We start from the raw sequence: 22,439 nt of genomic DNA on the forward strand, positions 1-22,439 counted from the left end.
GGTTTCGAGGACCGTAAATAGCCGCTTCCCCTAATGCGTTTAACGCATGATTGGATTTATAAGAAACCGACTTCACCACAACAGTTCCAGGCAGGGTCCGGGGAAGCTGCACTCACGCCCTGGCTTATTTCTGAGAAGCTGGCTGCTGAGGGGTGGGGAGGAGAGCGGAGGGAAATTCCCAGGGTCCCGGCTGCTTCTCAGCTCCCCCTCCACTGGTCCACCAGACACCTAGGTGGCCAACCAGGAATGGGCCCCCGACAGCAAGGCCCAGGTGTTATGGGCCAGAGCAGAGGGAAGGACGAAAGCCCCATGATGGGAGTCCCCTGGGCCCCTGATCCTCTTAATAGCCTTCAGTGGCTCTGCACTGCCCTCGAGAAAATCCAGATTCCTCACTGGCTTCCGAGGACCTGTGGGAGCTGGCCCACCTTTTCCCCCTCATCTACCCCACTCCCCTCTTACATCACACTCCTTCCTCCAGTTATGCCCACACACCACGCCTCCAGGCCTCTGCATATGCTGTTCCCTCTGCCTGGGACACCCCACACACACACACGTGCACACACACACACGTGCACACACACACGCTCTTTACAAGGCTAACTCAAGCATCCTCCAAGTCTCAGCTTGGACATCACTTTTCTAAGAAGCCCCCCCTGAGCCCCCTGTCTGGGTGAGGGGCCGCCTTTATGATCCTGTACTTCCGTTACCACACGTTTCATCGCCTGGCATCACAGCTGCGGTTTCCTGGCCTGGCTCCCCCTACTGGGGGCTCTGGGAGGGCAGAGGCACACCTTGTGCATCGTGGTCTCTCCGGGGCCACGCAGGAATGTGCTCGGTAAAGACGTGTAGTGTGAATGAACGGGAGACTGCGGGCCTGCCTGGAGAGATGCTTCCCACCACCTGCTCTTGATTTCCTGTACGTGGGTGTGCACGCACGTGCGGATGTCTGTGGACAGGGAGGGTGAAGCCACACCAAGTGTTCCCCCAAAAGCAGCTGCACAAAAGCATCCATAAATTATTAATTTATGGATTAATATAAATCCATAAATTATTTCCTTTTGCCTTGGGCCTAAATATGCTCAGCGTCACCAAACGCTGGCCCAAGAGGTGTCCCCAGAAGATTCGGCCACCCACATTTATCGAGTGCTTATTATATGCCAGGTACTGTGCTGAGCAACCTACATGCTGATCTGGTTGAATCCTCACAATGCTATTAGGCAAGTACTGTTGCATCACCCGCATTGTACAGGCGAGGAGACTGAGGTTCAGAGAGTTTAAGCAACCTGCCCTGGGGCACACAGCCAGGAAGTGGGGGAGCTGGAGTTGGAACCAGGTTGACGGGCCTCCAGATCTTGAGGCTGCACCATCAGGCAGCGCCACCTTCGGTGCACAGTGAGACGGGGTAAAGAAAGGCAGGACGTGGAGAAGTGTCTGTATCTTCTTGGACATCAGAGTGGGAGGGGCCAGTAGAGACCCCCTGGCCCCACTCCTGCAGCCCAGAGACGCTTGGAGATGGCCCAAGGTCACACAGCTGGGGTGGGTGACAGTGCTTCCTGAAGGTGGGGGAGCCAGGAGCAGGCTGCCTCCCCAGGTTGGGAGGACCAGTCATGACAAGTGGCAGGGGTGTTGAGAGGACGAGAATTGCTCAGAGGAACGGCTGAGCTCTTTCCTCTGGGGGGCCTCAGCAGTTGCTCCCCAGAACTCAGACACCCTTCCTGGCCATCCCCAGGGTGCAAGCCCCCTGCAGACGAGGATCCAGCGGGCAAGGCCCCCTTCTCCCCAGCACCCCACCTCCTGCCCAGTCCCACCAGGCCGGCAGGTGAAAGAGCCCTGCGTGAACACGGGGCTTCATTCCTGATCCCGCCCCGTGTTTTCTGCCCTAAACAAGAACGCAGGCCTTGTTCCCATCCCTTTGAAAGCTGGCTCAGGCCCATAATAGACCGGGCGGGACAACGACGGGCTGCCCGCAGGCGTATAAACGTATAAACGGTGTGCAGGCTGAAGGGCTGCTTCTCCCCCACCCTCTCCAGCCCGCCCTAGCCCCACGCCCCAAGGAATTAAAAAAAAGCCACTCCTCGGCCTTTCCCCCTCGCTGTCCCATTCAGGTTGCCCAGACCCCCACAGCGCCTTACTTCTCCCATTTCATAAAGGACCCAGCTCAGTGCAGGAAGCGGCGTGTCTCAGGCCCGCAGACCCACCAGGGCCAGACTGGAGGGATCACGCTCCCCGCAGCAGAACCAACCCCCACACTCAGCTCCCTCCCGCCGGTCCCTGGCGTCTGCATTCCCTCTGCCTGGGGGGCTCTTCCCAGAACTCTGTGCCGCCCGTCTTTCTCGTCCTTCAGGTCTCTTTGGGTGCCAGGTGTTGCCTTATCTCATTTCATCCTACCACCACCTCCTCAAGGTAGGGCCAGTTAGTATTCCCACTGTACCGAGAGGTTGTGATTTACCCACGTGACACAGTGAGGAAGGGGCAGGGGCAGCATTTAAACCCCGGCAGCCTGACCCCAGGGCCCCCTCCCCACAGACCCTTCTCTGCTGCCTCCTGAACAACCAGACCAGTCCTGTTGTCCTGCCCTCCCCAGGCCGGCCCCGGTGTCCCCCCCGCTGCCCCTCTCTCATAACCTCCCCCCTCCTATCTTTGCCCCCCGCTCCTGGAAGCCAACCTCCACCTCCCTAGTGACCAGGTAGGTGCCTCCCTCCTCTGGGTGGTCCCAATGGGACCAGGTCCCTTTCCCACCGGGAGAGGCCCTGGCTGAGTCCCCTCCTCCCCCTCCTGAGCCGTGCACTGCAGGGGCCGACTTAAATCCATCCATTCCCCGAGCACGATGAGGGCCTGCTGCAGGCCAGTGCGGGGAGACGGTGAACACAGGCACAGCCGGCCCGTGGGGCAGAGTCCACTGGGGGAGACACAACAGACGAGGAGTCACGGAGTATGCGAACCAGATATTGTCACCATCAGAATCAAGACGGGAATAAACAGAGAAGGTGGAGACGGATTTCAGATGGGTGGTCCAGGAAGGCTGCTGGGGGTGGCGTTTGAGGGGACACTGAGGGATAGGATGGAGCCAGCGAGGCAGAGTCAAAGGAAGAACCTCCAGGGAGGAGACAGTAGGGCAAAGGCCCTGTGGGGGGACAAGCTTGGTGCGTCTGAGGGATAGGAAGGAGGTGGGTGGCGGAATGGTCTGGAATGGTTGTAAGTGAAGGCACGCGTGGTGGGTAGGAGAGGAGGTGGGCGAGCAGGGAGAGGCTGGAGTGGCAGCATCTGAAATCTGCTGCTAAAAGGACCCTGGGGCCGGAGAAGGGATAGTAGGGGCGAGAGCGGTGAGGGGCGGCTGCGGCGTCCCGTGCGGGAGCGAGGGGCGGCGGCAGCCACAGTGATGGGGAAGCGGGTGGGTTCGGGGTGATGTTTTGGAGGTAGAGTGGGAAGGGCAGTCGAGAACGGACTTCAGCACTGGGCAGCGACCCTTTCCTCTCAGAGGAGGAAGCCCGGAGAGGGGCAGGGCTTGTGAGGTCTCCCAGGAGTGGGAATCGGACCCGAGTCTCCCCAGTCGCAGTCCAGGTCCCACCACCCGGGGCTGGACGCCGGACTCCCAGCCTCGGCCCGAGCCTGACGCGTGGGGCTGGGGACAGGGCCTGGGAAGCGCTACTTGGGGCGCTGCCCTTGGGGCTGGGGGAGAAGACCCCCCCAACTCACATGGCAGAGTGAGGGCAGGGCAGGTGCTGGTGGAGGGTGGGGGAGGCGGGCAAGGTGACCCTTGGTGACCCCAATACTGGCATCGGGCCTGGAGATGCCAGGGAGAGGGGGGCAGGGAGAGGGAGGACCAGGGATACAGATCCCCAGGACGGCCGTTTGCCAGATATTCCAGATGCCACGCAGCAGCCCTGGCAGCCTCGGGCCGGGCCAGGCTCGAGCCTCATCACTGAGCGCCAGGCCAGGGCCTGACAGCCCCGCAGCCCTCAGCATGCGGCGGAGGCCACTCTCTTGGAACTGAGTGCTCCAGAGGGTCGGCTTTACGGCTGTAGGGACCACAGTGTCCGATTTCCATGTGTCCCAGGAGTATCAAGCACCCTCTGCCCCGGGGAGGCCCCTCATTGATCGCAGGCCTATTTCCTACTAAGCATGGACAGAGCTGCTGCATCTTCCTCAAGTCTGTGCTCCAGGACGCCAGGACCAATCAAGCTGAGCTTGATCCAACCCTCTTACCATCTTTACAGGGAAACTGAGGCACAGAGAGAGGCATCTAGGATTTTAGAACAAGGGAAGGCAGAGTACCCAGCTCACCAGCCCCGTGGGGGTGGGTGGGGTAGGAAGGATGGAACTTACAGTCTGGTCATCCCTGTGACAGGCAGGGAGGGCCCCACCAGTGCCAGCCCTATCCTGCACGTCCACGCTGGTGGCTGCCTACTCACCGTGGCCGTCTGCTGCTGTGTGGCCTGGGCCGCAAACCGGGCCACGTGGTTGACAATGGGAGAGAAATTGGTGGGACCGTAGAAGCGGATGTGGGGCAGGCAAGCCGAGTACGCCTGGGCAATGCCGTCCACGCCTGCCTCGGGGAGAAGGATCTGGATCAGCCCAGTCCCCCCGGCCCCGCCCCCACTCTCATCCCAACTGCTGACCAAGCATCTATTCCACGCTCACCCCAAATGCCCCTGCTGTGGCCACTGCAGATCCCCTGAGACCGGAAGCTCCCAGAGGGTAGGGCCAGGGTGGTATAGAGCAAAGAGCCCTCAGAGTGGAGTCAGACAGACCTGAGTTCAAATCCCGCCTTTGCCAGCTCTTAGCTGTGGGACCTGGGGCAGGTTGTTTAATCTTTCCTCTTTCCTGTCTGTCGAGGGGACCGAGAATCCACACTCTTGGGCAGTTGGCAGGAGGAGGTTCAGCAGGCTCTTCCCAGAAAAAGGGCTTGGCAAAGCCAGCAATGGTGCTCTGGAGCCATGGGAGGCCATCTGGAGGTCCATTCTGGACATGCTATGGCTTCTGCTCAGGGCTGTGGGGGGACTGAGATGCTTGCACAGCCCCTGCACACAGCAGCTGCTCTGTGAACAGCTGCCACCACGAGCCGAAGAGCATCCCCCTGCTCTGTCATCCCATCCAGGGGCCCCTGGCTGGGGAGGAGGCTGACCAACCTGAACTTGGACAGCACGTCTCTGGAGACCTGCCGCAAACTACACACCCAGCAGGAGGACAGGGCCACGTTTCCGGCCAAAAGATGCCCATGGCTTCTGAGTCACAGCATCGTCCCTAAGTTGGCAACTTGATGCATTTCCCTTCCAAGTACACACCTGGCCCAGCTCCGAGGATGCCCAGGGAAGGTCGACGCTACACCCAAGCCAAAGCCTAGGCTGAAAGGTCTCATGGTGACAGGGACCACCCTCTTCCACACTCTCCTGGGTCCCCTTCTCCTCCTCTAATAGTTTCTTAAGTGACTCTGGGAGGCCCAGGAGTGGGGTAAGCACAGACCATGCTCACTTTCTGCCCCCCTGACCCCCAAGCAAGCCTTAATCCTTGGGTGCTGAGGCTTCTTGTGGAAGGCAGGGGGAGCAGGATGGGGCAAGGTCTGGCCCTCCCAGCAAGGGTGGAGGGAGGCGAGAGGCAGGTGTGTAGTTTGCAGCCCTCACCTCCTCCTGGTCTACACAGGGCTTCCTGTCAACGCTTAGGTCCCACCTGACACCCCAGTGAGGTGAGCTAAGTAGCCATGACACCTCCCTGGGGCAGGTGAGGAGGCAAAGGCCCAGAGAGGTGCAGTGATCTCTCCAAGGTCACACAGCCAGGAATGGGCAGCAGCTGGCCTCGCATCCAGGACTGCCTGACTCCAACCTCCAGCTCTTCCCCATCTGTCATTCTGAGCAAGCGTGAGGGGCAGGGGACGGGAGAAAAGGACAGAAACCTGGACTCCGCCTGCCTTGCACCCAGGGAGATGACCAGGCCTGGCGTTAACCCAGATGCCACAGAGGCAGGTGGGCCCGACACTCACCTGAGCAGAAGGGGTTGGTGGGGTTGAAGTTGATGGCAAACTCATGGGAGACCTGAAATGCAGAGAAAACGCTGAGCTGGCGCCTCCCGGCCCCAAATCCGGGCCCAGGCCCCACCCCCTGCCAGGCCAAGGCTTTGACACCCCCCACATCTGGTTTCACCTGCACAGCCGGGTCTGACTCACACAGAGAGGCCCAACCATCTTCAATTCATAACGGAGGAAACTGAGACCACTCCACATCACCCCAATCTCTCCTGGGGGGTCGGAGCTGCCTAAGCCTCCTCACTCCACTAGGAGAGTCCCTGAGGGGGACAGAGACGCCTCTGAGGGCGGTGGGTTCAAGGAGCACCTGGAATGCCCTCGTCCCCGCTATCACTCCGGTGGGGGCTATAACTAGAGCTCCACCTCTCTGGGCCCCGAGGGCTTTCCCCCGTGTTAATAGTAAGCACAAGTCCTGGGAAGGAGCCCACCGTGTGCCAGCGAGACAAACGGGATCAGCTGACCACCCGCTCTGAGCTGGACTCACGGATCAGGAAGCATAATGGGGCCAGAGGGGTGGCGGCAGAGAGGGCTGTCACAGGTCCCCTAGGCCCAGCCCCCAGACCACGTGGATCATGAAAGTGCACACTCCTGGATGCCACCGGACCCACGACAATCCGGGAACACAGAGGGACCATCGCTAGACACCGTTGAGGGCTGTGGGGCCTCAGGAGAGGACAGAGCTCAGATGGGGGGACCTCCCCACTCTCCCGCCCCCCCGCCCCCTGCAGTCTCACAGCCAAAATCCTCACTCAGCCCCCTTCCCTATGGCGTGCCTCACTCCACAGTCAGCACTTTGCAGACAGCCCCTCACTCCTCACAATGACCCAATGCAGAAAGGCATGTTATTACCCATTTTCAGAGGATGAAACAGACACAGAACAGGCTAGAATGTTCCCATGGTCTCCATTTACTGAAGGGCAGAGCTGGGACTAGAACTGAGGTCAGGCTGCCTCCTGAGCTCACATTCCATGAACCCACTAACCTCAGAAGGCGTTCCTCTCCCCAGGGTTTTAAATTAGGAAGGCGACGAGTATCTGCTCGGTGAGAGCCTTAGTCTGGGCACAAACAATCCCAGACAGACTCTTTAGCCCGGAGACACCACAGTGGGGATGGTGGAAAAGTCCCACCAAGTCCAACATCCCCATTTTGCAAATAAACAAACTGAGGCCCAGAGAGGGGAAGCCAGGTGCCAAGGTCACACAGCAGAACAGGCCTGAGACCCGGGCCCTCATGCCTCGAGTGGGGGTTGGACTCCGGCCTCGGGGAGCCCTCCTGGACCAAGAGGGGGGGGACTTGGCCCTGCCCTGTGAGTGGCGGCTGGCCTGAGAAGACCCCTCCCTGTTCTGGGGAATGGGTGCTTCTGTTCTTGCTCCCTCAGCCCTGAGTGCTGGCGTGGAGCCAGTGCCCTGATGTCCAGGGGCCTCTTCTCCCTGTCCCCAGTCTGGGCTCCAGGTGTGGGGGCCAGAGGCCCTCGTTGCCATAGCAACTTCACAAGCCTCGACAGAGATGAAGCGGGGGGCTCATACGGAGGGGGCTGAGAGAGGAAAATGGTTGCCAGGGAAACAGGCCTCCCTAGGGCCAACGACTTCCAGCAAAATCAGATTTTAGGAGATTTTAGAGACTGAGGGGGAAAACCCCCTCCTGGAAGGGATGGATTAATGTTCCGCTTTCTCAGACACCGCTATTCCTTCTCGGCTCTTTTCCCTCTTCCCTGGGGGGAGGGCCGGGGGGTCAAGTGGGTGGGGCTGTGGGGGGGTCACCCATCCACCCCGGAGGCCTTTCAGGTCATGTACTCCAGCAGCTCCATTTCACAGGTGGAAAAACTGAGATTCAGAAAGGCCAGGGAATGCGCAGGTCACACGAGTGAGCCACAGCAGAGCCAGGACCAGATCTGGGGACAAGAGGCCATGTTGCCCGTGGCAGCCCAGCCCCTCCCACGCTTGCTGCCCTGGTTTGCCTGAGAAATGCCAGCAAACAGGACAAGCTTCCCGGAGGCCACGCCAAGCCGATTAGGGGTCCCTGGGGCCTGGCCGGCCACAGGTCTTTGTCCTGGGACTCCCTGCTGCCGTTTGACAATACTGGCAATACTGTTCACCCCACCTGGCCGGGCCCGGTCCTGCGGTCAGTGAGTTACTTAAGACACCGCTCCCTGTGGCCCCTGCAGGGGCAGGGCGGCGGAGGGGGCCACAGAGGGAGCTGAAGGGATCTCAGTGTGACCGTCTTCTCTGAGCCTCAGTTTCCCTATCTGTAAAGTGGGGAGAGTCATAAACCAGGCTCTTCCCCACCCGAGGCCTTTGCACGGGCCCTTCCTTCTGCCTGGTCCCTCTCTTCGTCTGACTAACTCTGGCTCACGAAGGTCCAAGCCTTCACGCCAGCGCCTCAGGGAAAGGCTTCTTGAGTCCCTCGGCCACCAAGCAGGGCGGGATCCTCTCCAGGCTCACCGGGCCCAGGCTCAGGAGGAACTGAGGTCCCAAGGGTAGGCAGCCGAGTCGCACGATCCTCCTAGCTCCTTCCAGCTCCCCACCCTCAGAGAACCAACACCTCTGTCTGCTCAGGCCGCTGGGCCTCAAATTCACTGTCGACAAATAAGTACTGCACACCGAGTGTGTGCCAGGAGCTGGACACAGCGAGAAGGAAACCAAGGGCCCTCCCCGAGGGCTGAGCCCTGGAGGGAGACGACAAATAGGCGACTCAACACACAAAAGTGACCACAAAGTTCTCCACGGACAGTGCCGGGCAAGGAGGAGGGGCCCCCGTGAGCGCCCTCAGGGAGGCCTCCCGGAGGGGACGACCTCTAGGCTGAGAAGCGCTGCAGGAAGTCAGTGACAGGGAGCCACAGGCCGGGAGACCATGTGCAAAGGCCCTGAGGTGGGAACGAACAGAAGGTTCAAGTGGTAGCAGCAAGATGAGTTAGAATGAGAGAGCTGCGGGGCCGGGAGGGCCAGGCCTGGCAGGCTCTTGTGGAGGGGGCGGTGGGACAGAGCATCTGCCCTTTCCGAGCCTGGTTCAGCATCCCTCCTGGCACCGCCGGGCACTCCAGCCTGGACAAGCCCCAGCCTCCCCAGAGCTGCCCTGTGACATTTCCAAGGAGGTTTTTGCACAAGAAAACATCTCATTCAGCTAGAGTTTTTGAAAGCTGGCTGGTGTCCTAGCAACGGGCTCATGCTGGGCCTGGCCGCACCAGCCCGCCCTGCCCCCAGTGGCATCACCCAGAGTCTGCCCAGAGGCCCAGCTTCCGTCCCGCAGGATCCTGCCCCCCATTATATGACCCCACAGGGCGACTCCCTGAAATTCTAGGTGAAAATCATCCTTCCTGGAGAGGATGGGAGGGGAATGCTCACTCTGGAAACAGCATGTGGACAGCCGGGCAGACAAGAGGGGGCACCGACTAAGACAAACATGCAGATTTAGGAGCGCTCTGTGCCCACACCCCCAGGCTTCTCATCAGAGAATAAACTTTAGAGTCCATCTGCCCAGTTGGAACCCAGGCTCCCTGTTGTGAACGTGACCTTGGGCAAGTCACTTGAGCCTCTGTTTTTGCACCTGTAAAATGGACATCACCCCTTTACTCCACCCCTCCATCCTGCCCACCCTCACCCCAGCCAGGCCCCACTCAGCAGCCAGAGTGGGCCTTCAGAAACGCCAAGTGGATTATAACACCCCACGTGGACCCTGCGGTGGCCGCCCATTGCTCTTTAATATGCTTTTGAGGCCCTGCATGGCTGGCCCCCCACCCCTCCAGCCCCCTGCCTCTCCATCCTGCCCATCTTCCGTGGAGAGTCCATTATGCCCACTTTCTTTCAGCTCCTGGTTGGGGCCCTCCTCCGGGCTCCTCCCAGGCCCGACCTGCCCCATCGCAGCACTGATGCCCCTGCCTGTCTTTAGGGTTGCCACATAGAATACAGGATGCCCAGTTAAATTTGAATTTCAGATAAACAAGGGATAATTTTTTAGTATAAGTATGTCCCAGGCGATATTTACAACATACCTATACTTAAAACACTTTTTCTCTGAAATTCAAAATTAACTGGGTGTCCTGTAGTTTTATTTGCTAAATCTGGCATCCCGCTTGTCTTCCCCGCCTGACGTGGGTGCCAGGGGGCAGAGGCCACAACCGTCCTGCCCCTTGTTATAGCCCCGGTGCCTGTGTGAGGTTCAGGCTGAGAGACGGGTGTGGGTTTGGGGGAAACGCAGAGAAGGCAGGGCAGCTGCAGCCCAAGCCCCAGACCTTTCCAAAGCAGATCCCCGAGAGGCCACACAAATGGCATCTCAACCAAAAGGAAAGAGTCTGGCTGCACTCACCTTCCAGTCTGGGGGTAACTGGGCCCCGAAGCCCAGAGCTGGAAACATCTTATCACTAATCAGAGAGAGGAGGAAAAAACACTGTGAGACAACTGGACAGGGGCCTCCCCGCCACGCTCGCCTCTCCCAACCCCTTACCCAGGGCTGGACCCACTCTGCTCACCTCCAAGGACAGAAAGATAAAGCTCACCACCTCTAGAGAAAGCTCTGTTCAATGACCTGCTGAGCCCAAACCCGCCCCTGGGTATCTGGTGAATGTGAGGCTTGACCCCATCCACACCTGTGTCAACCACAGCACTTCTACCCAATGAGCCTGGGTGCAGCTTCTAGATCCTTCTCAAACTGGGACCTTGGGCAGCCACTAGACCACAGTCGTGATGGAAGTGAAATGGGCTGGCTGTCTCTCAACCTCCCTTTTATGGCTCGGAAAAATTCTCCTAAAATGAGAACCTGGCTTGGCATTCAAGGCCCTTCATCATCTAGCTCTAGAGCCTAGTCTCATCTCCTGCCACCTGCTGTCCCCGACACCCCACTCCCCCAGCCCTGGCCACTTGCTGTCCCCAAAGACACAGGGCACCTTCACGCCCCAATTTCAATCCTGTCAAGCCTCCTCCTGAAATACCTCTCCTCAATCCGTTCCCTGTGGCAAACTCCTACTCATCCTCTAAGGCCCAATTCAAATGGCCCCTTTTCTCTGTGGTTTCCCTGATGCCCCAGAATGCCTCTCTCTTTGGTGCTCCCATAGCTCCTGCCTCATATGTAACCTGGTCTCTCGGAACTCCAGTGATTCATCCCCATCTTCCTCCTCGAGGAGGAATTCCCTGAGGGCAGGGACCATGTCTCATTTGTTCTTTCATTCAATATTTATTTACTGAAGATCCCCCTGGTGTGCAGAGGACAAACTGTTAGGGGCCAGGGCAGAAGCAGGGGACCAATGAGGCGGCTACTGAAATGATCTGGGCAGGAGGCGACGGTGGCTCAAACAGGCTGGTAGCCGTTGGGGTGGGAGGAGAGGATGGATTCAAGGATGTTTTGAAAGCATCTGCTGAAAGAATGATGGAGGAGATGCGGGACAGAAGGACGTGAAGGTTTCTGGGTGAGCGGTGGTGCCTCTCACTGGGATGGGGAGAGGTAGGGAGGGGCAGGACAAGGGCAGGCGTCCAGTGCTCGCTGGGGCCTTGCTAGTCACTGCCCATGAGAAGGCTCAGAGAGAGGGCTGAGTGAGCAGCTGGTTATGAAGGTCTCCGGAGCAGCAACAGCAGGCTCCCCCACCCGACCACGCAGATGGGGACTTCCACCTCCCTTGCTCTGCATGTCATACTTCTTTTAATATGGCCTGGGATCACAGCTACGCCTTAGGCCCTGAGCCCCCTGGGAGTCAGATGATGGTCCCAAGGCTGCCTCTCTCTTTTTTTTATTTTTTATTTTATTTATTTATTTATTTATTGTTTTGTGAGGCAGATCAGTCCTGAGCTAACATCCATGCTAATCCTCCTCTTTTTGCTGAGGAAGACAGGCTCTGAGCTAACGTCTATTGCCAATCCTCCTCCTTTTTTTCCCTTTTTCTCCCCAAAGCCCCAGTAGATAGTTGTATGTCATAGTTGCACATCCTTCTAGTTGCTGTATGTGGGACGCGGCCTCAGCATGGCTGGACAAGCAGTGCGTTGGTACGCGCCCGGGATCCGAACCCAGGCCCCCAGCAGTGGAGCGTGCGCACTTAACTGCTAAGCCACGGGGCTGGCCCATGGCTGCCTCTCTCTTGAAGCCAAGTGCACACGGGATTCCTGAGACTGCTCTTGTTTCTGCCAAATCTCTGGCATCTGCACCTTCCTCCTCTGCTCCCCATGGGTCGGCCTCCTGGTCATTCCACCCCCTGACCTGGAGGTCCCAACAAGCACCATCTGTGACAATGACACTACAACCCTCGAGTGACTTCTGGATCCTCCAAGGCTCTCTGGACTTTACATGTGGCCCATCGTGGTGGCGGCCACGCCCCCTACACAGCTTTCCTTCACTGCCTTTCCACTGACCCCCACCCAAAGATCTCAGGAAGCACGGTCATGGAAGAGGCCCACGCGTGCTGGCTGCTCCTCCGAAGTTCCCAACAGGAGTGAGACTGTCAGGCCATTAGGTGCCGGGCCCAGGAATGAGAATGTCTGGCTTCCAGTCCCCTGACCCCTGTGACTTTGAACAAATTCTCCACCCCTACCCTGGGCCTCCATGTCCCCTAAAAGGGGAGGCTGCAGCAATAGCAAACGAGTTTCATCTCCTGTCCTGACTCATTTTCTTACTGGCTACTTGGTGTACTTTGTGGAGAATGATCCCCGTGTAGATCTGGGCTCAGTCGGTAAGAGTTCGGCAATCGATTAGCAATGTCTGCTACAGAGATAGGAATGGACACTAACTGCACGTATGCCGTGTGCTGGCCATTTCTAGATTTGATGATCTCTGGGTCCTTTCTAGCTTTGACAAAAGGAGCTTCCCGGGTTGGATGGAGCCCGAGTTGCCCTTCAGAGTCCCTCCCCAAGCTTACCTGTCATAGTCCTGTATGATCTGCCCGACAGCCCAGATGGCCGACAGGTATTCGTTGGTGCCCATCGGGTTGATGTAGTGCAAAGAGGAAGGGTCGAGGGGATTCCCGTTGGAGGCTGTGAAGTCTATCCCAACCTGCAGAGTGGGGAAAAAGCCACCCAGTGTGGCCAAAGACCCCAGCTCCCTATCTCACCCCCAGGGATCAGAGAGGCTGATGGGACATGGGAAGACCTGAAACCTGGCAACTGTCTGATTGTATTACTCCTCTGGCTCTAATACCATCTGTGGCTCCCTAGTGCCCAAGCACACAGTCTGTGGCCCAGATGTGGTACAAGGCCAACTTACAGCCCCAATTCCTTTTTTCCCTCACCATCCCTCACCACACTCATCTGTTCCCGTTTCTGGGCCTTTATTCATAAGGTCCCCTCTACCGGAAGAGCCAGCCCATCTTTTCTCCCCATCTAATTCTCCTCCATCTTTTAGGCCCAATTCAGATGCCGCTGCCCCACTGAAGCCTTCCCAGACACCTGGCCCCACCCCAAGCCATCTCCCCACGGTCCCTCAGACCGTCAAGGGGCCCCGGGACCTGGAGCTGTCTGGTAGGGCAGTGCCATCTCCCCAGTCAGACTCATCACAGGCCAGACACAGGCCCCAGAGGAGGCAGGTCCAGGGCGGGCACAGAGCGCCACGCAGGCGCTCCACAGGGCCCGGGGCTGACGGGCTGGCAGGGGTCCGGCTCCACCTCTCTCAGCGCAGGGGACTCCCAGCCCAGCCCCTGGAGGAGCAGCTCAGACAGCCAGGCAAGACTGCCCAGCAGCGGGGTTAGGGGAGGGACCCAGGGGGCAGACGGCCACCTCAGACTCAGTCACTGTGGGCTGGGTCAGCGCCCCAAGGTCAGGCTGGCACGTCTTAGTCCTCGAGGGGCCCTGCAGGGCACAGCCTGGGGTCTGGCACACGGAGGAGCTCAGCATCCGTGCTGAATGAACGCACGCACGCAGGAGGAACAGGAGGGCCCGGCCTCTCTGCAGGGCAGGGGGCAGAGGTGACCAGCGGGGTTAGAGGTCAACAGAGCCAATCCCCTGACTCCATACAGTCCTGCAGATGACCTCCAGCCCCCCGGGTTCCAGAGGTGGTGATGGAGAGCGGTGAGGCAAGGCGGGGAGGTGGGCAGAGCACGGAACCCCAGCAGGTCTCCCCCTGCACTGAGGCTTCCCTTGGGCTGGGCCACAAAACATGAGATGAACGCGACAAGTCTGCGGGGCACACACTCCAGGCCACGGCAGAGGGACAGTCCTCTCTCTCAAGGAGCATTTACTGAGCACCTGCTCCCTGCCGGGACCGGGTGCTGTGCTGAGGTCAGAGCGGAAACAAAAGCAAGTCCTGCCCTGAGGGCACTCAGTCTAGTGGGCCGGACAAACAGGGACCAGCGAGAAACACTCAAGATCATTTCAGAGTGCCCTGAAGATAATAAAACAGAAGAGACCACAGCAACAGGAGGCATCGGGGAAGGTCTCCCTGAGAAGGGGACCGCTATGCCACGGCCGGAAGGATGGCAGCACGGCAGCCGTGAGAAGGTTCTGGGAAGAGTGTTCCAGGAAGAGGGAACAGACAGAACGGGGCCTGGTATGTTGGGGAACAGTGAGGACCAGTGGGGACGGAGCCGAGGGAGCAAGGAGGAGGGGGCAGCAGGCGAGGCAGGACGGCCTTGTGGCCAGTGGGGAGGAATTCGGCTTCTTTTCCTTCTGCAGGGGGCCAGCCAGCGGCACTCTGAGGGCTGGGCGGCCATGCCCTGACCTGCCGCCAAGCCCTGACTCAGGCCCGTCCACTTACGCCCTCTCCTCTGGGCCAGAGACACCACTTGCCCTGGGGAAGTCCTTCCTGAAGTTTATCCCAAGTCCCTCCTGCTGTGGTAGTGGGCGCCCTCAGGGAGGATCCTCACTGGGGTGGGGTCGGGGAGAGCCTTACAGTGAACATGAGCTGGCAGCCTCCCAGGATGTAGTCCAGGAACGAGTACTCCCGGTTTATCTGGAAAGAATCAGGGGAGTCAGCAGGTCCCCGCACCCGAGGGCTGGCCCTCCACCAGGCCACACTCCACAAATGACCTTTGGGGAGCTGTTGCTCTGTGCCCTGAAGCCTTACTAGGGTCAAGGAGGCCAAAAAAGGCAGCCGGACATGATCTGATTAAAACAAAACCCCAATCTCTCTATAACAAAGCACTCAGAGCAACGGTTCCCAGTGGGCAGGGGACACGCACACACAGACACACAGACGCAAGACGATTCCAGCAGGGCGCCAGGGCCCAGCGTCAATTACACTGACCGATTACATGGCATGGAAAGCCACAATTTGTTGCTATTCATCCTGAAGGCCTCTCCAGCCCTCGCCAACCTCCACTTTTAACAGGGAGAGGCCAGGCCTCTGGCCCAGGGCCTCCTGCTGTAAATTAACAAAGCTGCTGAAACACCGTGTTTGTTTTGATGCTCTTTGCCTCCTTCTGGCAAAGGATATTGGCCTTCTAATTTTGGTAAAGTTATAAGGGTTCTTTTCAAAATAAATGTATTTAAGTTAAAAAAAGAACAAGAATGAGGGGAGGAGAAAGGCTGATTATAAAAAATAACAAGTAAGGCAGGTGCCCAAAACTGTGAAAGGGGAAGTGAGGAATAGAATTTTCAGAAACAAGGGCCTGAAAGCAGGATGCCGCGGCCTGACGGCTAATGTGCACGGAGCACGTGTGCGTGGCGCCCCACGGAAGGCTCATGGAAACCCCAGGCCGACAGCGCGGTCTCCAGACCAGGACACGGAGGCCCGGGGTCCAGGGCCCGCTGGATGGTAGAGAGAGTGCCAGGACTCACTCAGAACCTTCCAGCCCGGCGTCCGGGGCTCTCGCTGCCCTGGCCAAGGCTGCCTTCCCTAATATCCCACCCGATTCCAGCAGATACTCGGCTACCCGATATCCCGCGGGCCTGGCCCCTGCCTCTGCTGGTGTGAACCTCACTGCCTCTCTGGGCCTCAGTGGCCTCAGCTACACCACAGGAGCCACAGGTACCCAAGCCCTCACTGATGTTGCTGCCAGAGGACAGGGTGCCCCGGCCTGAGATGTCCTCTGCCCCTCAGATGCTGAACACGCAATGGACAAGCCGCCAGCCTGGGGAGCAGCCACTCTCTACAGTGACCCTCCGACCAGGAGAGGCCCTGGAAGGTCATCTCGTGCCCTCTGTGACCTCCACACACGAATGTGATATGAGACTAACCCTTCACCTGCTTGACCCCGTCAGCAGCCCCATTCTCCAGATGAGGAGACTGAGGCCCAGAGAGGTTAGGCTCAGGTCACAGAGCCAGGATGTGGCAGAACCACGATCTGAACCCAGGCCTCGCTGGCTCCATTCCCAATGCTCTGTCTCTTCTGCAGCGACACCTCTCCATGTGACCCCAAGCCTGGCCCCTGCCCCGTCCCCCCCACCCCCTACTCACCTTGCAGGAACGCAGGATGATGATGCCCGAGTTCTTATAGCTCTTCTTCTTCCTCTGCTTCTTGGGGTTGATGCACTCGAACTCCAGCTGGGCGACACGGGAGAGAAAGGGAAGCTCACCTCGGGGTTTCCACGGGGACTGTCCCTCTCCTGGGCCCCAGAATCCCCTCCATGGCGTTGACTGGGGGCAGCATGCCGCCTCCAGGAAGCCTTCCTGGACACCCACACCAGAGATGGTTCCTGCCACCTCGGGCTCACACCAGGCTGTGGCTGCCCAAGGTGGGGGGCTCTGCACCTGTCCCCACCCCAAACAACCCATCTCCATCCCGTCCACTCAGGGACCCAGAACTGTTGCCCAGCACCCGGCTCCTGGGGCTGAGTTAAGCGGAAGCTCCTGGGAGCACTTTACCAGTATCGTCTCACTCCCACTCTGCTCCTCTGCTCCTATCTGACAGATGGGGAAACTGAGGCTCAGAGAGATTGACTGTCCTGCTTAAGGTCATACAGCCAGTGAGGTGGGGGCTGAGCCCCAGTCTGCCTGACTCAAAAACCCCTGCCCCTTCCCCACCCCCCGCTGAGGTCTTGGGGTCACGCGCATGCGCCCATCTCACCGGGACGCCGTCTCGAGCCCCACACATCTGTGCCACCGAGGTCTGGAACTCGCCGATGAAGTCGTGGCCTCCGTCGTTGTCATAGTCGTAGCACATGACCTGGGGGGGGTCCAAGGAAGTCACTCCAGAGCTGCCCCCCAAAGCGGTGCTCTCCAGCCCCTCTCAGCTTCCTGAGCACACCCCACGTCTTCTTTGTGGTGGTGCCTCCCTCTCCCCCGAGCATCTGCCTAGCTGCCCTGGGATGACGCTGTTAGCTCCTGAGCTGCCTCCTGCAGGAAGCCTTCCATGATTGCTGGGAGAAGGAGAACATGTGCCCACCCCAGCAACGGAGGCTGCACCGTCTGGTGCAGAAAGCTCGACTCCTCACACACCCGTCACTCGGCTCCTCATCTGGCTTGGGTTGTGGCACACCTGGTCTCGTGGGCCATAGCTGGGAGCCTTCCCTAAACTGTTTTTTTTTCCCTGCAATGGGCACAAAAACTCCCAGCTTTACATGCTCTCTAACTGAGCTGCCATGCCACTCCTAGGAGGCAGGAATTTTCATACCCATTCTACTGTACTGATGGGGAAACTGAGGCCCTGAGAGGGAAGCACTTGCTCAAAGCCTCACAGCGGTGGCAGCAGCAGACCCTGAACTAGAAGCCGGGTATCCTAGTACCGTGTTTGGGGACCCCCACCCTGGCCTAGCTGCCTCGCTGCCCCCAAGTGCTCTCAGATACGGTCCCCGAGGACAGGCCTTCCAGAGACCAGGAATCGTCGCCCTCGTTGCAGCGACAGCACTGGGTCGTTTCCCAGGTGTCTCCGCATGCAGTCTCCTACCAGCAGCACGGCAGCCCTCGGGAAGAGCGCGGCTGCCGTTCTGTGCCCGTTTAGAGAAGGGGCTCACAGAGATGGCGGCCCGCCCAGAGCACTCAGAGGGTCAGGCAGGCCTGGGACCAGGACCCGGGCCCCGCCCCTGGACGGTTCTCTTTCCATCCTAATAAGAAAGAGTTTTGCCCGGGCAGCCCCAGGAGCCTCGGGTAGACCGGGAGGGAGGCCGGGGCTGGCAGGGCAGGGCCCCTCACCTGGATGGGCTTCTCCATGTCCCCATCACACAGGGACACCAGTGGCACAGTGAATGGTTTCCACACGGGGTCCAGCGTGTACTTGATCACCTGCAGGGCAGTGAGGGGCAAGGGTGAGCTCGGGCCCAGAGGCAGCAGTGCTCTGGGGTCGGGCCCGCCCAGTGGGGACAGGGGTGGCGAGATGGAGAGGCCCACAGCCACGCTGCTGGGGACGGAAGTGAGCGCCCCTGTGGCAGGGCGGGAACAAGTCACGGGTTTTCCTGTGCACTGCAGGGCTGTGACTGCACAGCCCCGTCCTGAGCCATTGGGGGGTGGCTGCACTGCAGACCCACTCGCTTAGAGGCCCCCAGTCCCCCACACACCCACCTCAGTCCTGTGGACCAGCATCCACTTGCCATCATCTCCCAGTTTACAAAACTCGAGAAATGGGTCTGACTTCCCAAAGAGGTCCTGGAGGAAGCAGGAGGATGTGCGTGAGGAAGGCACAACTCTACGGGGTCAGAGAGGAGGGGGGCGTGGCCCAGATGCCTCCCCCCACCCGATGTCAGGGGTGGAAGCTGCAGGCGGAGCCAGCCTGGCCCCCTCCCCTGCACCTCTGCAGGGCTCAGCAAGAGGCCCAGTGCAGCTGCAGCCCCTGGGACCAACCATATTGCCCCCATTTCACAGCTCCCCAGGGGAAACCGCCCCACCCTGGGGTACCAGAGCCTGCACTCAGAGACCCTGAGCCCACAGGAGCTCCAACTCCAGCATCTTAGATGGGGCAAGACTTCAAAAGGGTGACTGTGCCCAGTGCAGGGGAAGGCCCCCAGCAGGATGTGACTTATTTATTTTTGTGGGAATCTGAAAAACTAAAACCATCCCAGCACATTATAGAAGGGATATGATGTCCTTTAAAAATCCACTTATTTAAGTTAATAAAAAGTGTCACTCTAAAGAGCCTCTATTCCAGTGGGGGACACAGAAATGAAAAACTAAATAATATGTGTTAGGCAGTAATTAGTGTTAAGGAGACAAGTGAAATATGAGGGGATGGGAAATCAGGGGTCACTGCCATTTCAGGGAAGGCCTCGCTGAGGAGGTGACATAAGAGCAAAGGCTTGATGGTGCTGAGAATATTCAGGGAAATGAACATCCCAGGCAGAGGGAACAGCAAGTGCAAAGGTCCTGAGGCAGGAAGGTGGCTGGTGTAATCCTGGGACAATGAGGAGGCTGATTTGGCTGAAGCAGAACGAAGGTGGGGAGAGTGGAAGAGGTGACGTCAGGGGGTTAGAGGGCTGTGGACGCACCAGGTGGGGCCCCGTGGGTTACTGTAAGGATCCTAGCATTTACACTAAGTGAGATAGGGAGTCCCAAGGAGTGGGTTTCCAGCCCATGTCTTGAATACCTCTAAGTGATGGGAAACTCACTAGCTCAGTGGTAAAGAGGTGGCCGGTAGAGCCCTGTGCTACGGACTTGTCCCTGGGGGGGTGATGAAGGTGGTGGCCAGAAGCCCCAAGGCTGGGCCACACAACCCTGGGGCTGGGGAAGGGATACTGCTCCCTGACGGAGGGCCCCCTCCTCTGGCCGCCTCACCTTCTTGTCTAGCCTCCTGCCTGCCAGACTCAGTGTGATGACCCGGTTGTCTGACAGCTCCTGGGCAGCAATCTGGAAGGCCAGAGGAACATGGGGGGTTGAGACCCGGTCCTTGGATTCCCCCCTGCCAGGCCGGGTGGGCACAGGGGGCCCCAGGAGTCAATTCTCCAGGGCTAGGAGAGGGAAAGGAGGGGAGGGGTAGGGCCAGGTGACCTGGGACAAGTCTCTCGTCTTCCCCAAATCTCAGTTTCCATCTTCTGGAAAATGGGATAAACCATCTGGGTATGTGACCCCATGTGCCTCGAGAGAGGGCTCAAGATGGTAGGAGGAGGGACCAGACATGAGCCCTGAGAAGAGGTTCTGGGCCAGGGAGCGGCCTGACAGGCCCCCTCAGGCACCCACTGCACACCCAGAGAGCACAGCCACCTCAAAACACCAACATATCAGGAATTCCAGCAACTTCACTGTGCAGCTAGGGAAACTGAGGCCCAGGGCAGGGATGGGAGCCTCCTGAGCTCCCTCTGCTGTCCCGTCATCTATCCTCCACGCCTTTCCCATCAGCCACGGCCCTCTGACCTCAGCCCAGCCACATGGACCAGCTGGGTGACCTTGAGGCTGCCATCTGCCCTCTCTGGGCCTCCCTCTCCCTTTCCCCACAGAGTGGCAGGGAAAGCCCTCTGGCCAACAGCGACCTGGTGGGCTGAGTCCTCTCTTGGCTATGGCTTTCTCTCCCCCACACCTCTAGGATGGCCTCAGGTAACAAGCGATTTGACTCTCCAGAACCAGAGACAGAGGCCAAGCTGGATGCCCCTCTCCCTTCCTCTCCTCCAGGTGACACTTGCTCAACAACCTGTAGGGCAGGTCCTATTACTGTCCCCATTTCACAGAGCAGGGAACCGAGGCCTCTAGTGGAAAGAGTGGAAATGCCAGAGGGGATGGCATACCCGGCTGGTCGGGGCAGCTGGACTGGCTTCCAGGTGGAGGGGAGCCGGCTTGTGAAGGCATTTAGAGGGGGAGGTTTTGAACCCCAAGGGGGGGGGGGTTGGGAGGGGACATTCCAGGTGGCAGGAGCAATGGATAAGGGCCCGGGGTATATGCAGGGTATGCTAAGAATGCAGTTTGCCATAACCCAGGTCCGGAAGGGGGTAAAACACAGCTGAGGCAGGAGAGCAGGGTGGGGACTGCCAGCGCCCTCGGGGCTCGAATGCAGGCTCCTCAGGCGGTGGGGAGCAGGAGGTTCCAGAGCAGGGGAGTAACTCCCTGTGAACACACAGAGGTGCGGCCCCCCTCCCCCAGCACGGCCAGTTATGCGCATCACACGCTCTGGAGGGGGACAGGCCAGGAGGGAGGCTCACTAGCTGAACCGCCCCGGGCCGCTTCCTCTCTGGGCTGCATTCAGTCCCCTCTGTAAACCGAGGTTGCCCTGCCGTCTGGGAGTCTGAAGACCGAGGAGGTCACGGCGCAAACAGCCCGCGCATCTTAAGATCATTGCGCATCTCAGGAATCATTGCGCATCTTTGGATCATTGTGCATCTTTGGAGTCATTGCGCATCTCAGGAACCACTGCGCATCTGAGGAATCATTGCGCATCGCGAGAATCATCGCGCACCGCAGGCATCGCTGCGCATTGCAGCCACAAGCAGAGTTCCGATGGGCAAGGCGCTTCTGAAAGACCCCCAAGGGAGGACAGGCCGGGCCGGTGCGGGAGGGGATGCTGGAAGGGCTCTGATGGCCTCCAGGGAGGAGTAGGAGCCCGTGGGGGCCTCTGACAGTCCCCCTACCCCCAGCTTGGCGGCCCCCAGTGCATCTTGTGTGGAGCCAGGAGCCCGTTGCTAAGAGACCTGTTGCTAAGTTGTAAGTTGGGCTTTTTACTCCAAACAAAGCTGGTGATTATCTGCCAGGGAAGCGAAGCGGCCCATTGATGGGGGAGGGCAGCGGGCAGAGGCGGAGGGGGGAGAGCAGGGGGGGGGCTAGTACCGTAATCAAGCCCTTCCCCGCAGGCTTGTCATTCATCAGCAGCAGAGGCCGAGTGATCTTCTTGCTGGAGACGATCTGGGGGGAGAGAAGAGAGAGAGGCGCTCGGTGAGGGCTGGCGGGGAGGAAGATGCTCAAAGGCATCACTCACAGCTCGCTGCTCCATGCCGGGGCTGGCTAACCTCCCGCTGCGCCATCCTCCCCAGGGGAGGCAGAGGCAGCCACTGCGAACCCGCTGGGCAGCTGCGGAGACTGAAGCCCGGAGAGGTTAAGACACTCGCCCGAGGTCCCACAGCTGGGACGGAATCCTGGCAGTCCGACTCCCACCGACCTGTCTCCCCCTAACAGCCTCCCCTGAAGCCATCCACAGACTCCACCCTCCTCAGCGTCTGATCCCTGATGGAGAGGCTCAAACCCGGACTCCTTCTGAGTGCTTCCACTGGTTTGAACAGGGAATGCATTCACACAGGGTTCAGCGGTCAATACAACAGAGAAAGGACAAGGGAGCACAGTGTCGTCGCCCTCCCACGGCCTCTGTACACCCCATTCCCACACCCTGCCTGCCTCCCCCGACACATGCAAGTGTGTCTTTGTGCTGATGTGAGCACGTTCCTGTTGGCCCCGTGCTGGTTTCTCTTTCTCTCCCCAGTCCACGCTCTGCCCGTCTCCATCTGCTCAGTGCCACTGTGGCTGCCTCGTCCTGTGCCCCCGGCCTCTGGCTTGCGGGGATTCAGCCAATGGAGGCGCCAGCAGGAGCTGGAGAGCAGGAGGGGGAGAGGCTGGACTGTGGTTTGGCAGGAGCTTTGTTGCCTGTCATCGGCCTCAGCGGGGTCCAGGCCTCCCCATCATGGCCACCGCTCTCACCAGGCCCTGGAAAAATGACTTCCTGCCCCAC

General features: G+C 59.2%; 1 protein-coding gene across 2 annotated transcripts in view; it reads right to left on the minus strand.

The window, feature by feature from the left end:
* Positions 1 to 22,439, minus strand: part of CPNE2 (copine 2) — a 45,802-nt gene that overhangs the window by 5,234 nt on the left and 18,129 nt on the right. Inside the window, exons 4-14 of one of the 2 annotated variants that reach the window (XM_087420213.1) lie at positions 21,548 to 21,622; positions 19,571 to 19,642; positions 18,365 to 18,448; positions 17,999 to 18,088; positions 16,935 to 17,033; positions 16,325 to 16,411; positions 14,819 to 14,878; positions 12,855 to 12,988; positions 10,322 to 10,376; positions 5,978 to 6,029; positions 4,413 to 4,546 (exon numbers count right to left, since the gene is read on the minus strand). In XM_087420213.1, coding sequence (XP_087276339.1) covers positions 4,413 to 4,546; positions 5,978 to 6,029; positions 10,322 to 10,376; positions 12,855 to 12,988; positions 14,819 to 14,878; positions 16,325 to 16,411; positions 16,935 to 17,033; positions 17,999 to 18,088; positions 18,365 to 18,448; positions 19,571 to 19,642; positions 21,548 to 21,622 — 942 coding nt within the window. The remainder of the gene's footprint in view (positions 1 to 4,412; positions 4,547 to 5,977; positions 6,030 to 10,321; positions 10,377 to 12,854; positions 12,989 to 14,818; positions 14,879 to 16,324; positions 16,412 to 16,934; positions 17,034 to 17,998; positions 18,089 to 18,364; positions 18,449 to 19,570; positions 19,643 to 21,547; positions 21,623 to 22,439) is intronic. The other variant, XM_087420214.1, reaches the window with a different exon arrangement.

The sequence above is a fragment of the Ceratotherium simum genome, chromosome 30, assembly GCF_057802395.1.
Source record: "Ceratotherium simum simum isolate JZ-2026a chromosome 30, ASM5780239v1, whole genome shotgun sequence".
Lineage (NCBI taxonomy): Eukaryota > Metazoa > Chordata > Mammalia > Perissodactyla > Rhinocerotidae > Ceratotherium > Ceratotherium simum.